At 42.5% G+C, this 15,844-nt stretch overlaps 2 protein-coding genes across 3 annotated transcripts in view; one reads left to right on the forward strand and one right to left on the reverse strand.

Annotated features, from left to right (window-relative positions):
• The window catches only part of LOC126419231 (gonadal protein gdl), a 42,138-nt gene extending 32,115 nt beyond the window's left edge, over positions 1–10,023 (reverse strand). For both annotated transcript variants that reach the window (XM_050086370.1, XM_050086371.1), the window contains exons 1-2: positions 9,914–10,023; positions 9,571–9,731 (exon numbers count right to left, since the gene is read on the reverse strand). In XM_050086370.1, coding sequence (XP_049942327.1) covers positions 9,571–9,731; positions 9,914–10,020 — 268 coding nt within the window. In that variant the 5' untranslated portion in view covers positions 10,021–10,023. The remainder of the gene's footprint in view (positions 1–9,570; positions 9,732–9,913) is intronic.
• Positions 10,024–10,405: 382 nt separating this feature from the next.
• The window catches only part of LOC126419266 (uncharacterized), a 161,789-nt gene continuing 156,350 nt past the window's right edge, over positions 10,406–15,844 (forward strand). Inside the window, exon 1 of the mRNA XM_050086424.1 lies at positions 10,406–10,635. Within this exon, the coding sequence (XP_049942381.1) occupies positions 10,612–10,635 (24 nt within the window). The 5' untranslated portion in view covers positions 10,406–10,611. The remainder of the gene's footprint in view (positions 10,636–15,844) is intronic.

Consider the following 15,844-nt stretch of genomic DNA (forward strand, 5'->3'; position numbering starts at 1 on the left):
ACATTTGTAATTGAATGGGTGTGGGTCCTCATTTTAAATTACTCATGAAACATGATTATTCTTTGACTGGCTGCACAATGTATTGTGATGTCTTCAGTTTCACAAAAGAGACAAATTGGCATGTTCATCATTAAGACTCTGCTGTTCTTTCTTTAGATCAAGAACAGATACACTATTTGACATTTAATTCACACATTAATATACACACCAATATTGCTGGCAGTTGATTATAATATGTGCACATGATAAAAATGCTTATTATATGCCTCTTAATCTATTTAATTTTCACTATTCCCCTCACCAAACAGTGGCAGAATACAAAACAAGGTTTTACGTATGTAAGCTTTCGGAGCCAGTGGCTCCTTCTTCTGACAAAAGGGTTGAAGGGGAAGGAAGAGGGATGAAGGAAAAATGGATTGGAGTAGTTTAGGAAAAGCAGTAGAGTTTGGAAAACTCACCAAGAACTCCAGATCAGAAGAGACTTACTGGACAGGATGAGAAGAAAAGAGTGATTTCATAAGGCCATCCTTCTCATCCTGTCCAGTAAGTCTCCTTTGACCCGGAGTTCTGGCACACTACCTCAATTCACCTCTGTAGGGCCTTACTTAGTATCCTGTCTTGTCAACTGCAGATATCTGATGATGATGATGATACTGGTTTGTGGGGCACTCAACATTGAGGTCATCAGCGCCCATACAAGTTCCAAATCTTTCCAGTTCCAATCTCACCACTTCCTGCATGGTGATATTATGAGGGCAACAGAAACACCCGGTCGCTGGCAGGGGAGAAAAAAAAAAAAAAAAAAAGAGAGACTGCGGATATCTCTCATATATCCATTTCTACTGTTCTAATACTCTCCCTAACTTTGTTCCTGCACCTATATGATTACTCTGCAATACACACTTAAATGCTTGGCAGAAGGTTCACTGAACTATTTTTCACACACGGACAAAATGAACTCTTCATTCACTCCATCAAGCTCCGATTTCTCGTATTTCATTACAATGATAATTTCTCCGTATGTAGCTGGACATCAACAAAATATTTTCACATTCAAAGGAGAAAACTGGAGATTGGAATTTAGTAAAAAGATCTTGCCAAAACATAAACTACCTTTGTTTTAATAATTGTTACTCCCAACTCATGTACCATATCAGTGACACTCCCTCCTCTATTTCGCAACAGTACAAAATGAGCTGCCCTCCTTGGACTTCTTCATTGTCCTCCATCAACTCTATTTGATAATGATCCCATACCGCACACCAATACTCTAACAGAGAATGGATAAGCTTATTTTAGGCAGTATCTCTAGAGAAGTTGTGGCATCTTCTTAGTGTTCTGCCAATAAAACACTGCCTTTGGTTTGGTCTCACCACAACATTACCTGTGTGATAATTCCAATTTAAATTGTCTGTAATTGTTATCCCTAGATGTTTAGTTGAAATGAGAGCCTATAGGGCCAACGGCCTTGCTGCAGTGGTAACACTGGTTCCTGTCAGATCACCAAAGTTGAGCACTGTCGGGCTGGGCTATCACTTGGATGGGCACCCATTCAGTCTGGCAAGCAATGTTGGCAAGCGGGGTGCACACAGCCCTTGTGAGGCAAACTGAGGCTTTACTTGATTGAGAAGTAGCGGCTCCGGTTTCATAAACTGACATACGGCTGGGAGAGCAGTGTGCTGACCACATGCCCCTCGATCTCCGCATCCATTGATGCTTGTGAGTTGAGGATGACACGGCGGATGGTCGGAACCATTGGGCCTTTCAAAGCCTGTTCGGATGGAGTTTAGTTTTAGAGAGCCCATAGGGATAACCTCAAATTTTTCATTGTTTAGAGTCAACTGCCACATTTTGTATATTGTCTAAATCATTTTGCCACTGGTTATGATATTCTGATGATATTACTGGATGTTAAATGACAGCATCATCCGCAAATAATCTGAGAGGGCTGCTCAGACTGTCTCCTAAGTCATTTATGTAGGTTAGGAACAGCAGAGGGACTATAACATTTTCTTAGTGAACACTGAATGCCAGATATTACTTCCATTTTACTTGATGACTTTCCATCACTTTCTAAAAGCTGTGCGCTTTCTGACAGGAAATCCCAAATCTAATCTTACTGCCGTATCTCGAGTGATCACAACAGTAACTTGTAGACTGGGAAGCGGGAGACAGACCAGGGTAACTGGGCACACTACAGAATGTCAATAGACAGTGCTATAATTGAATAATCATACACATTTATATATCTTTTGAGAACTAAACACGTAGAACATGACAAGCATTTCCAGTCTCTGAATAACGTCTTTTGTCAACTCAACAGTGAACTATCTTCCTTGGTGTGTCCGTTCTTCCAGGCCTAACTAACTATGATGGCAGCAGCCACTATTGTGCGGGGCTGAACTGTCGAACAGAGAAGGCAATCTGTGTTGTTCAGTCTTCCCGGAGAGTGAAAGTGCGGCATCTCACTTGTGTATACTGCCATCCTGGTGCCGCCCTTCAGGGTCCACAGATAGTGACATTTGCATGCTTCTGACAGCCAGCACCCGAATGGTGTCTTACAGTGACACCCCACCCCACAAGTAAGGTGATATCCAACAGCATGCAAGCTGTGTAGAAGATACTTGCAAGGAATGGCACTGAAAGCCTTCGAGAGGGCTAGGCAGTCAATGTCAGTGATATGGGTCTGTAATTCAGTGGACTAATCCTGTTTCCTTTTTTGAGTATTGGTGAGACCTGTGCAGATTTCCAGTCAATTGGCACGTATCTCTTGTCATGATAGGATCTATCTGTGATTGATAGGCATGCAGCTCTTATATTAACACATTCTAAAAGGAATCCTAATTGGTATATAATCGTCCAGACTTGTCTTCATTAAGTGGTTCGAGCTGCTTTTCTACAATGAGGATACCTATTTCTGACTTACTCATGGTTGGTTGGTTGGTTTAAAACTGGGGGAGGGGTGAGGTGCAGGCATGGGGGAGGGGGGGGGGGGAGGAAGGGACCAAGCTGCTAGGTCATTAGTCCCTTGCTCTGAATAAAACAATGCCACATGGGTGAGAATAAAACAAGTGAGACTGACAACACAAAATGGAGAGACAGGAAAAACCACAACAACTACAGAAGGGCAACAAACACTTAAATGGACAAAAGGGGAGAAGAAAACCACAGAAACACAAGAAACAGGTAGAAGAGATTAAAACAACAAAACAGATTACCATGGCTGGCTGACCATGAGAATAAAAAGGAGAAGCCAGCCACTCTTCAATACAATAAAACCTCCACCCTAAAAGCACTAGGGTGGAGGACACAGGGGGACAAAGGACATGCACTAAAACTTAGATCAAATGAAAAAACCCACCCTCATGTTGTCAGATAAAATTAGCGGCAATGAGTCCGGTAACCGAAGATTTCATCGCAGGGCAGTCAAAGTAGGAAAGTGCACCAGAATGTGGGCTACTGTCAACTGGGCGCCGCATCGACACTGAGGTGGGTCTTCACGGCACAGAAGGCAGCCATGGATCGCCCAAGCACGGTCAATGCGGAGCCGGCATAGAACCACAGAGTCCTTGTGAGAGGCCCGCACTGAGGACTGCCACACATTCATAGTCTCCTTCATGGCACACAGTTAGTTGTGCGTACTGTCTCCCAAAGCCGAAAAACCTGGCAGCGTAAAAACGAACACAGGTCAGTTCTTGGAACGCCAATCTCCATAAGTGGTTTCGGTGTAGCCTGTTTGGTCAGCCTGTCAGCAAGTTTGTTGCCTGGGATTCCATGTCGTGTGGTCCACACAAACACCAGTGAATGACCGGACCATTCCAGGGTACAAATGGACTCCTGGATGGTTGCTACCAAAGGATGACGTGGGTAGCACAGGTCAATAGCTTATAGGCCGCTCAAGGAGTCAGTACACAGAAGAAACGACTCCCCAGGGCATGAACGGATGTGCTCAAGAGCATGAGATATAGCCACCAGCTATACAGTGAAAACACTGCACCCATTGGGCAAGGAATGCTGTTCAATATGTCCTCCATGGAGATACGTGAAGCCGATGCGACCATCAGCCATCGAGCCGTCTATGTAAACCACTTTATGGCGTAGGCACATGTCAAGAATCGAGAGGAAGTGACAACGGAGAGCCGCGGGGTGAACTGAGCCCTTTGGGCCATGTGAAAGGTCCAGGTGTAGCTGCAGCTTAGGTGTAGATCATGGAGGTGTATACGAGTGGACCTCGAGTATAGGTGGTAAAGGCAAGGACTCCAGTTCAGATAGAAGGGATTGGACATGAACTGCAATTGTAAGCCCTAACCTGGGCCACCGATGTGGGAGATGAACTGCCATGGGTAGGAAAAGGAGACGATAATTTGGATGCGCAGGAGAACTATGGACGTGTGCAACGTAACTGGCGAGCAGTTGCGCACGTCTGACCTGCAATGGATGGACTCCAGCCTTCGCCAGGACGCTGCTCACTGGAATCACCCTAAAAGCTCCTGTCACTTGTCAAACACCACAGTGGTGGACTGGGACAAGTAAACCCAATGCCGAGGGCACCACCAAATCATAAACCAGACTCCCATAGTCAAGGAGGGATTGAACAAGCACTCTGTAGACTCGCAGCAGCATAGAGCGATCTACACCCAGTCAGTGTTGCTCAGGTGGTGGAGGGCACTGAGGTGCTGCCAGCACTTCCGCTTAAACTGAAGAAGGTGAGGAAGCCAAGTCAATCGAGCATCAAAAACCAGTCCTAAAAATTGATGTCTCCACTACAGTGAGGCGATCATCAATAAGGTAAAGTTCTAGTTCCAGATGAACGGTACGACACCGACAGAAGTGCATAACACACGACTTTGTGGCCGAAAACTGGAAGCCATGGGCTGGAGCCCATGACCGCGCCCTGTGGATAGCTCTCTGTAGGTGCTGCTCAGCAACACCAGTACTGGGGGAGCAGTACGAATGCAGAATTCATCTGCATGCAGAGAGGGTGAGACGGAAGGCCCTACAGCTGCTGCTAGACTGTTAATGGCCACTAGAAATAGAGATACACTCAATACAGACCCCATTCTCCTGGATATGGGGGGAACTATGGGAGGCACCAACTTGGACATGGAAAGTACGAAGTGACAGGAAATTCTGGATAAAAATCAGGAGCGGGCCTCGGAGACCCCACTCGTGTAATATGGCAACGATATGACGTCATCAGGTGGTGTCATACACTTTTTGTAATTCAAAACAGATGGCAACAAAGTGTTGGCATCTGGAAAAGGCTGTTTGGATGGCAGACTTGAGGGACACAAGTTTATCAGCGGTAGAGCGACCCAGGCGGAAACCGCCCTGCCACAAAGCCAGTAGGCCACGTGACTCCAGGACCCAAACAAAACGCCAACACACCGTAAGTTCCAGCAGCTTACAAAGAACATTGGTGAGGCTGATAGCTATCCACATCAAGTGGGTTTCTGCCGGGTTTGAGCACTGGTATGGTGGTGCTCTACCGCCAGTGCGATGGAAAGAGACCGTCACACCAGATCTGGTTGAAGATCACAAGAAGATGTCGCTTGTAGTCATGCGAGAGATGTTTCATCATCTGACTGTGGACCCACTCTGGCCCAGGAGCTGTGTCGGGGCAATGTGCAAGGGCTCTGAGGAGCTCCCCCTCTGTAAATGGGGTGTGTAGTGAATGAGAGGACTTCCCCTCCCATCCGTCATTTGAAAGTGCGAAAGGCTGAGGGACAATTCTCCGACGCAGAGGCACGAGCATAGTGCTCAGCAAAATACTCTGCAATCACATTTGCTTCAGTAGATAACATCCCATTTATGTTAACACCGGGAACACCTGATGGGGTCTGGTACCCAAAAACTCATTTGATCTTTGCCCAGACTTGGGAAGGCGACTTATGGCACCCAATGGTCGAGATGTATCTCTCCCAACACTCCTGTTTCCGTTGTTTGATAAGCTGGCGAACACGGGTACAGTGTCGATTAAAGGCTATGAGGTGCTCCAGGGAAAGGGTGCTGCTTATGCCATTGTAGAGATTGCTCCCAAAGAAGGTGCTCTGGGAGCAACGGAGGAAGATTTTCCCCTACCACCAAGGCGGCAGATGCATTCTGGTGGCCTGGAGGACCCACTGTTTGTGGCATAGAGTGAGGAACCACTGGCACTTGGGACTGCGATGGTGACGTAGCTGCTGCATATGTCAACGTCAACTGAATGTGATGTAATCTTTCATATTTGATGGGCTAAATTGGCCCGGAGCTCGTTGACAGATGTAAGAGGAGATTGTGATGGAAAATGATCCTCTGGACCATGTTGATGCTTTTATGGGGAGTGATGGAAACAGGAATATCACCCAGCCTGTCACAGGCGAGTAACACTAGTGATTGGGCTTGGGATGCCGTCTGAACCAAGACTGTGCCATTTTGCATCTTGGACAGTGTTGTCACTTCTCCACACTTATCATCAAGGCGTTCAACAAAAAATTGAGGCTTCATAGATAAAAAGGTCTGTTACAGACTAAAAACCGAGGCGAATATGGTTCTCTCCATTCTGCAACCCTATGTTCCTCCCATGGCATAGCAAGGGAGGGAAACGATTTAGGGTCATACCTGTCGGCATTGGATTTTATCTTGCCCTTCTTAGAGACTGCTGGTGTTGTATGGTCATCAGCAGGAGACTGTCTGCTTCTTTGCAGGTCATTCGCCCTGATGCCACCCACTCCGATCAGGGGCACTCAGCATGGGCGCCACCCGGCCACAGCAAAGGCCAACTGGCATCATGGCTGTTACCAGGAGTTCTGATGCCCCAGGAAGATAGGCATCTACTCCTTGGGATATGTGGGGAGTTTGCAGCTCAGGCATCAGCAGTGCGATCCCTGTGTTGTCAGGGGTGCTACCACCAAATGGGTACATGAGGGCCCCACCACAAACGGACTGGCTACCATGCTGGATATTGGGCGCAGAGAAATCCAATATTGTCATGGGGGCAAAAGAGGACAGGATACAACGAAAGAAGATGACACAGCCCAAAAAGTGTCTTCGCCCAAATAGTTGAATCGAAGGTGGAGATGAAAAGCCATGACAAGAGATTCAGGAGATCGAATCTAAGGGCACTATGACTAACTCGTGCACCATGTAAGGCATCCCTTCTCATATGGCCCGCACTTCTGTAGAATTTTGAAAGTGGCAGGTCAAACCATAGAATGGGACCTGAACTCAGGGTCTAAAAGTGTGAGACTCATTTTAGTTGCCATTTATGACAGGCAGGAATACCTCAGGCCTATTATAACCTCCAGACCCATAGGTAATATATACTACTACTTCGTTGGTGAAGGAATTTAAGGAAACAGTATTTAGTAACTGTGCTTTAGTGGCACTGTCATCAGTAACATTACCATTGCTATTGTGCAGTGAATGTAGTGATTGTGTCTTGCCACATCTCAGCTCCATGTAGAGCTATGTTCTCCAGCGCATTGCAGAATATTCTTTTCTTAGTGTCCCGCTGAGTGTTATTATTCCATACCATCACATGCAAAGCTTCAGTTGTTCTCTTCAGCATTGCTAGACTAGATCTAATCTCCTTGTCATGTGTACTGGAGTTATGTATTATTGTTCCCAAATATTTGTGGCTTCTGTTGGATGTTATTTCTCCTTCACTTGTGTCAATTTCCATCAAACCCTGCCCCATACACATACATCCCACCTTGTCCACATTTATTCCTAAGCCCCACTTGCTATACTCTTTACACTTTCTTGGGATGTATTCCGTGTCTGTATCATTAGTGATGTAAATGTTTATTCACTTGTCTGTAGTATATATGACTTGCGTTTTTCCTTTTATTAAACTGAAAAATCCTACAACATTGTAAAATGATTTTAGATGAATATAAATTACTAAAATTAATAGTAACCAGATACAGGCGCAAACAGAGATAGACCGGCCAGTGTCAAGTTATATTTTGGACCTATAATGATTTCTGCAATATAATTTATTGTGACTGATTGATCAGGTGGGTAACCTGAAATCTTAATTAGATTGGAAAATGAAAGGTTGTAAGTAGTGATGCCAATGAATATGATGTCATGAGAATAACTATAATTCTTGTCATCATATATCTTACGAATAATGGATTTAAATGAATAGTTTATGAGCACCATTTTGATGATGTTCAAGGTCAAAGCTGTAATAATAAATTCTTATTTGGATAGCAGGTTTTGATATGCAGCTCTTAAAAGTGTACTGCTTAATATAATGCTAACGATAAATAAATTAGTGACGAGCTTCCCACATGTAGTTGGGCACCTGGCCAACCACTGGATTTACTCACAGTAACCCATTCCTCTGTAGCACGAACTGAGAAATGTCCCACCAACCTCCTCACAGAAAAGAAAATGAGCCTTCAGCTTATATCTAACACTTGCTTCCAGACAAGAGTAATCTGATCAGTTTCTGAAACAATGCTGCATATTAACAGCTATCCTTAGATTTGAAGAACACTTCATAGGTGCCTACGAAGGACATTATTGATCTTCTACTTGCATTCTGATTGTTTGGCACAACATTTTTAAGAATTAGTTTGTAGCTCTTTTGCATCATTTCAACAAGAATTGATGACACACAAATATTGGACTCACAGAGACTGTACTGTACATACAAAAGCAAATATCTCTTCTTCACGAGGTTACAGTACTACATTTTTCCTCTCTTGGTATGAGAGAGGGACTTAACTGTAACTCTAGCTTTTGCAAGGCAACACTGTATTGGTCAATTAATTGTTCACACTAAGAAGAGTTACAATGTGCCTGGCTAACACGAGTAGCTGTTCTGATGAAAGTCAAATGGATTCAGCCAGTGCTGATGAGTTCCTGGTGTAGCCAACCTACAACTATAACTAGCAGGTGACTACATATTTGTGAACAAAAGTAGCAAATACATGGAGTTACATATCACAAAATGTTTTATCTAAACTTGAATTTATTTGAATTTTGTTTAATGAAGATGTCCATCACACAAAGTATTGAAAGCCATGACTGATAGCGACTGGAAACAAGTGTAGGCCTATATTGGTCTGAAATCATACACCTCTCAAAGCAGCTACTTCCAGCAGCCATTATACTGTAGCTCTTAACAGACTGCAAAATTAGTAATCATTAGTCTGGCAACATTATATTAAGAGTAATTTATCTCTGTTAGTGACGCGAAGTTTCAGTTTCATTTTAATGCCTGTAAATCATAGTTAACTTTCGAAATGTTCCGTTTTAAGAAAGTCACGATACAAAAAGAAAATACAACATTACGACTAAATATAGGATGAATTAAAGACATGTAGTTAAAGTGGACAAGAAAACTGACCCAACACGAAAGATCTTCAGTTATTAACGTTAGAGCTTGAGGGAAACACAAGTGTATCATACACAACACAATACGTATAGCCATGTCATTTTCTATGTCTACATTCATATATTCGTGTCTACATCTTCAGTTCAGTCACAACTGAACTGACGTTCTTATCTCATCAAAAGTTTGCAACTTTCGAGTTGTGTCAGCTTTCCAATCAAGGGCACGTATTCCAGCCTCACTTTTATGTCGATGGAGCACTTGCAGTCGTTGTTGGTACAAATGTTTTTCTGTAACGTGTTGGATCTCCATTAAACCTTTAACTATTTCAAAAATTGTATCATTCAAGAGACAATTTGCTAGTCCCGACAGTAGTTCGCAAGGCAAACGCTGCTGGTACTTCCTGAAATCAAATGTAGAAAGGAGTCTTTATCTTATACTTACTTGGTAATACGTACAGCACTATGCTATTTATCACACAATACACAATTCTCAAACATGACACTTGTCAAGCTTGAAACAGTCATTTACAAAAGGAAAAATAATATTGGGTACCATCGTGTAGTTTCATCTTATAGTACTTACAGTGGCAAACTGCTTGCCATTTCTTGAAGTTGTTCAAGCAAAAAATAAACTTTCTTTTGTAAGTCTACTGGCGTGAGTTCTTGTTGTTGTTCGTCTCCTTCCGCCATAATTTACAAATACACTTCGTGAGTCAAAGATAACTCTGTTGCACAAGAGCCTAATTTCTATGACACTTCAAATTTTCTTGAGAAAAAAATAGTAGAATCAGCAGAAATTAAGAACTAATAAAATATTTGTGTTTGTTTGTCTCTTTATTATCTCCAATATTAGAAGGTAGCGTTGATTGCACAGAACTCGAAAACAAAAATAGGTTTTGAGATAATCAATAACAATTACCCACTCATCAAAATATAATTTAATTTTGTATACTAAATGCAATAATAATATTTATCCTGCGGTATACAAATAGACGTGCTTACAAATACTGTGATCTCTTTCTGGGACGAGCTTTGTATGTCGTCTGCCGGGCAGCAGGTAGTCAGTTGTCAGGCGTCCTACTGAGCGCTCGAAAATCTAAACACTAGTTCAGTGCAAGCGCAAGAGCGCTGTGGATGTCCAGGGAATTTAACTCGTTTTTAAGACCTCGAATGAAAACAGTGAATTTAGACTTTATTATCGTCACCTCGTGATGTATCGCGGTGATTGAAGTGTCCCCTTTTAATATTTATTTTCATACGAGCGGAACTGCATTTTCAACAATGAACATTGAACTATTGCTGAAGGTGAGTAGAAACGTTTTTATAATCCCGTTTGCAATAAATGCGATAATTTATCCAAATACACAATTTTTCGTAGTAAAATTGTCTGTATTAATATTTATAACGGGCGTTTCATGCGTAAAAATTACGCAATGACAGAAAATTTACTAAATGTCTTAGCACTTTTGCTTCTTTCAGTGAGAATTATGTAAGGTACGACGCTGGATACTTCCAAAGCGAATAAAACAATTTGAATACTTTGAGAAATGAAATGTCGTTAAGGTTCGGTTCCGTCGCCTTCCTGTAGGTTTCGAGTTACGTACTGGAAAAACAACCAATGCGTCTGTCTCCCACTACGCGGCGGTCATAGTAAACCATTATTCTAACCAGAGTTTCCCTTTGCATAGTCCTGTGCCCTACAATGCTCAAGAAAGAAAGGAGTGTGTTATTTAAATAAAATACGAGCAATATCTGTTATCTAATTATGTAAGGATGCGCACAAAATTTATGTTAAGAAATCTTATTCATTCACTAATTATATCTCGTACGGTAGTGTTCTTTTCAGCAGTATGGTATCAGGAGTCTTCATTGCCGAAAAATCAGCGCGTTCGTGAATACTTGTTTCTGTTTTGCATTTCTTACGTTCATACAGCCTTCAACCTACAGAAGACTTTGAACCCGTGGGCATCGTAACCGTCATTGGATTTTTGTGAATAGCATATATTTTTCATAAGTTAATACATTTATTACTCTGCTCTTTCGCTGCAATCAGATAAAAAATGTAGACGGCTTGGTCTCATGTAGCACTGTGCAAGCGAAACGAAAAACATGTTGTAGTTATCTGAGGGAGGAGCTATAATATTTTTTTCAACATGACGCTGGTCACACGTACTCATGTATTTTGAACTATGTTAAATCCAGTTTCTGCTGTGCTGGGCATTGGTGATTGCCGCGAAAGAGTGCGCTGAAACGTTGAATTACTATTTCTATTGTTGCATTTTAGCTACGGTGATTTTCATTTTCTTTTTGGTAAAGTGTTTTCACTATAAAAGTACATTAGCTTCTTGGGCTGAAATGTTTGTGTCATTTCAACAACGCTACTCTTACTGCCGAAGTTGCGTCTAGCTTATTTAGAATAGCAGGATATGCTTTGCCTGTAATTATTTTCTCATTCATACTATATCACTTTAGCGACAAGATGCCTGATCTTTACTATGCAACAATTACATTGGCTATTGTTTGAGATATTCTTTTCAGGCGCTCTTTGAGCGCCTACTTCTATGAAGTATTGCTAGGTAAGGTACGCGAAGAGTATACGAGCCTCGTTTTCAGGAAATTGCAGAACCTTCAGCGTTTTTCCTTCAAATGAGTTATGTTTCCAGCTTGATATAGATGACTAGCCTACCTTATGCCATTTTGAAATCGTTTCGTACGTACTTACAAGATTGGGTAGTTAGCGTTGGCAAGAAAATACGTCTTGGACATATTCAGTCCGCAATACTGGCTGGCATCCGCACTAATGGATTTGGGGAAAATATGTAAAATCCAAATCAGGATTGGGCTTTGACCCCACATCTTCAGTTTCTTAATAATTGCCTCGTCGTTTAGCAGAAACATTTCATTTCCGAAGAATCAAGATAGTCGTTGCATTTGGAGTCTTCTTACCATCAATGTATTACGTATCACTGTCGTTGAGATACACAGTATGTTCTCCGAGGAAACAAAATGTTGAGCTGTGTTGTATAAAGAAGCCATTCTTGGCAGAATGTGCCACTTACCGATTCGCCAGTGATGCGCAGTATGTAAAAATTCTTGTCCAACTAGTGCTCTACTGGCGTAAAGCAGGATCCAAGTGTGTCACAGCATATACTCGGTAGAGTAAATCAACATAAGAGTTATTCACCTGATCTTTGTCTTACTCGACCAATCATCTTTCGTTCGTGTAGCTGCACCTGGTATAACGGTATTCGTGGTGATGATTTTCGTGTCCATAGATTCCATAGAAATGCATCTGTGATGAACTGCTTCTACAATATAAATTGTAAATTACGTTTAAGATAGGCGGGGCTACATTGTAATTACATGAAAAATCACTACTACTTTTATAATTATTCGTTAGCAATTAATCTACTACCACATAATTAACATTGAGCGTATTTGATGATGAAGTCTTCTCGGGTTATTAGCCGAGTTAGGCGTCATTCTCCGGCAACGTTTCAACAAGTTTCTTACTTGTTATCTTCAGACTTCGCCTTTAGATGACAGATAGGAAACTAGTTGACACGTTGCCGCAGAATGACGTCTTAACTCGGCCGATTATCCGAGAAAACTTCAATACGGAGATTCGCTGAGAAAGTCTACATTCGCATAATGAGCATACCGGTACTTATTAATGTTGAAGAATAAGCAAATGTCTTTATTGTATAAAGCCAATTGTCGCTAGCAGTTCTACCAACAACTGATTAACCTAGAATCACAATATTGGGGTAATTTATAGGAGATGTAGTTAATATGGTAAGATATTTCTTAATTACACAGCTAGTCTTACACGTTCCAGCCGAGTAACATCCAAAAATGTTTTAAGTCTGGTAATTTGCACGCGTAACTGTTTAATATACCTCATCTTTGTTTTCGTGGCTTAACGCCCACGGCAACAGTTTAACGAATAATATCATAGTAAGGTCTCTCGCATGTACAGTAACTCAAGGAAACACATCAATACAATCTTTTGCGCATTGCAAAGAGCTTCCTTCAGTAGCCGTGCACATATGTGATCAGTGTTGCCACGTCTCATATTTGTAATGCTACAAAGCGTATAATTATTTTTAAAGTATTTTATATGGCCTTTGTATGTTTACAGCTTAGTTAGTATCAAAAAGCTTGTTTTTCAGATTGATGTACTCATTTAACTCAAATATGCACTAAGATTCGGGAAATGTGTACTTCATTGTAGGAAGTATGTACTAAAAATACCAAGACTACGCTACATCGTGACAAACCGAAATAAGACACACTTTATTAGCAATTTCCAACATTATAGCTATTAGTTTCGCGTTACTAACAGCAGTTATTCATGTATGTGAATCACGTGCCTCCGTGACAAATTTTTACACACAGTATAACAGTGAACATGTTTCGGATTAATCAGTTTTCATCCGCCGTCATAAAATAAAGGTATGAGAGCGTACATTGGCTTGGTGCTATCGGCTCGAAAATGCAAGCATGCGACAGTCCATTAGAAAGGGGAGACATCGTGTTTGCAATACGGACAACTATAAAGATAATATGGAGTCCAAAATGTGTAAAAACAAGAAATACGTTGCATTAACAGCTTACTTGAAGTGTAGCCTTGGTGATATATTCTCATTTTCTCGATTCAGTATCTTGGTCTTGTCAGACAAAACCGGTTTCAAAATTCAAAAGTTGGTTGTTATTTCCATCTCACATGGCAGAGGAAAAACGTCTATATAACAACGTCGCTATTAGAATGGCCAATCTTCTCTAAATTTCCCTGTCGCTCAAAGGTGACATGACATCAGCAAGAAAGCTAACACCATATTCCTGGACTCATTTTAACAAAAACTGAGCCCCGTTTGTGGTAACGGAATCACATTTTCCAGGGTAGACAAAAATACTTACTGGCACAGCCGTTCAATCAACCACATTTCCTGAAGTTAGCTGACAAATAGAACAATTTTCCAAATTCGTTTGAACATACAAGAATACGTAATCTGGAATCACTTCTTGCAAGCTATTAGGTTGGTGCATAAGCTCGTAGCGTTTTTCCGTAAGTTTAATACACACATCAGAGATCTTGGTCATCAGTAATACACTACTGGCCATTAAAATTGCAATACCAAGAAGAAATGCAGATGATAAACGGGTATTCATTGGGCAAATATATTATACTAGAACTGACATGTGATTACATTTTCACGCAATTTGGGTGCATAGATACTGAGAAATCAGTACCCAGAACAACCACCTCTGGCCGTAAAAACGGCCTTGATACGCCTGGGCATTGAGTCAAATAGAGCTTGGATGGCGTGTACAGGTACAGCTGCCCATGCAGCTTCAACACGGTACTACAGTTCATCAAGAGTAGTGACTGGCGTATTGTGACGAGCCAGTTGCTCCACTGTTCAAAGTGCCGTCAATGCCAACAAGAGGTGACAGAGACGTGCAACCAATGCCACCCAATACCATCACGCCGGTTGATTCGCCAGTATGGCGATGACGAATACACGCTTCCAATGTGCGTTCACCGCGATGTCGCCAAAGACGGATGCGACCATCATGATGCCGTAAACAGAACCTGGATTCATCCGAAAAAATTACGTTTTGCCATTCGTGCACCCAGGTTCGTCGTTGAGTACACCATCGCAGGCGCTCCTGTCTGTGATGCAGCGTCAAGGGTAACCGCAGCCACGGTCTCCGAGCTGATAGTCCATGCTGCTGCAAACGTCGTGGAACTGTTCGTGCAGATGGTTGTTGTCTTGCAAACGTCCCCATCTGTTGACTCGGGGATCGAGACGTGGCTGCACGATCCGTTACATCCATGTGGATAAGATGCCTGTCATCTCGACTGCTAGTGATACGGGGCCGTTGGGATCCAGCACGGCGTTCCGTATTACCCCCTTGAACCCACCGATTCCATATTCTGCTAACAGTCATTGGATCTCGACCAACGCAAACAGCAATGTCGCGATACGATAAACCGCAATCGCGATAGGCTACAATCCGACCTTTCTCCTCCTTACACGAGGCATCACAACAACGGTTCACCAGGCAACGCCGGTCAACTGCTGTTTGTGTATGAGAAATCGGTTGGAGACTTTCGTCATGTCAGCACGTTGTGTCGCCGCCGGCGCCAACCTTGTGTGAATGCTCTGAAAAGCTAATCATTTGCACATCACAGCATCTTCTTCCTGTCGGTTAAATTTCGCGTCTGTAGCAGGTCATCTTCCTGGTGTAGTAATTTTAATGGCCAGTAGTGTATATTCTCCTTCCCTATTTACAAAAGTCTACCTACACAGGCCGGCCGAAGTGGCCGTGCGGTTAAAGGCGCTGCAGTCTGGAACCGCAAGACCGCTACGGTCGCAGGTTCGAATCCTGCCTCGGGCATGGATGTTTGTGATGTCCTTAGGTTAGTTAGGTTTAACTAGTTCTAAGTTCTAGGGGACTGATGACCATAGATGTTAAGTCCCATAGTGCTCAGAGCCATTTGAACCAT

This window comes from Schistocerca serialis, chromosome 9, assembly GCF_023864345.2.
Source record: "Schistocerca serialis cubense isolate TAMUIC-IGC-003099 chromosome 9, iqSchSeri2.2, whole genome shotgun sequence".
Taxonomy (NCBI): Eukaryota; Metazoa; Arthropoda; class Insecta; order Orthoptera; family Acrididae; genus Schistocerca; species Schistocerca serialis.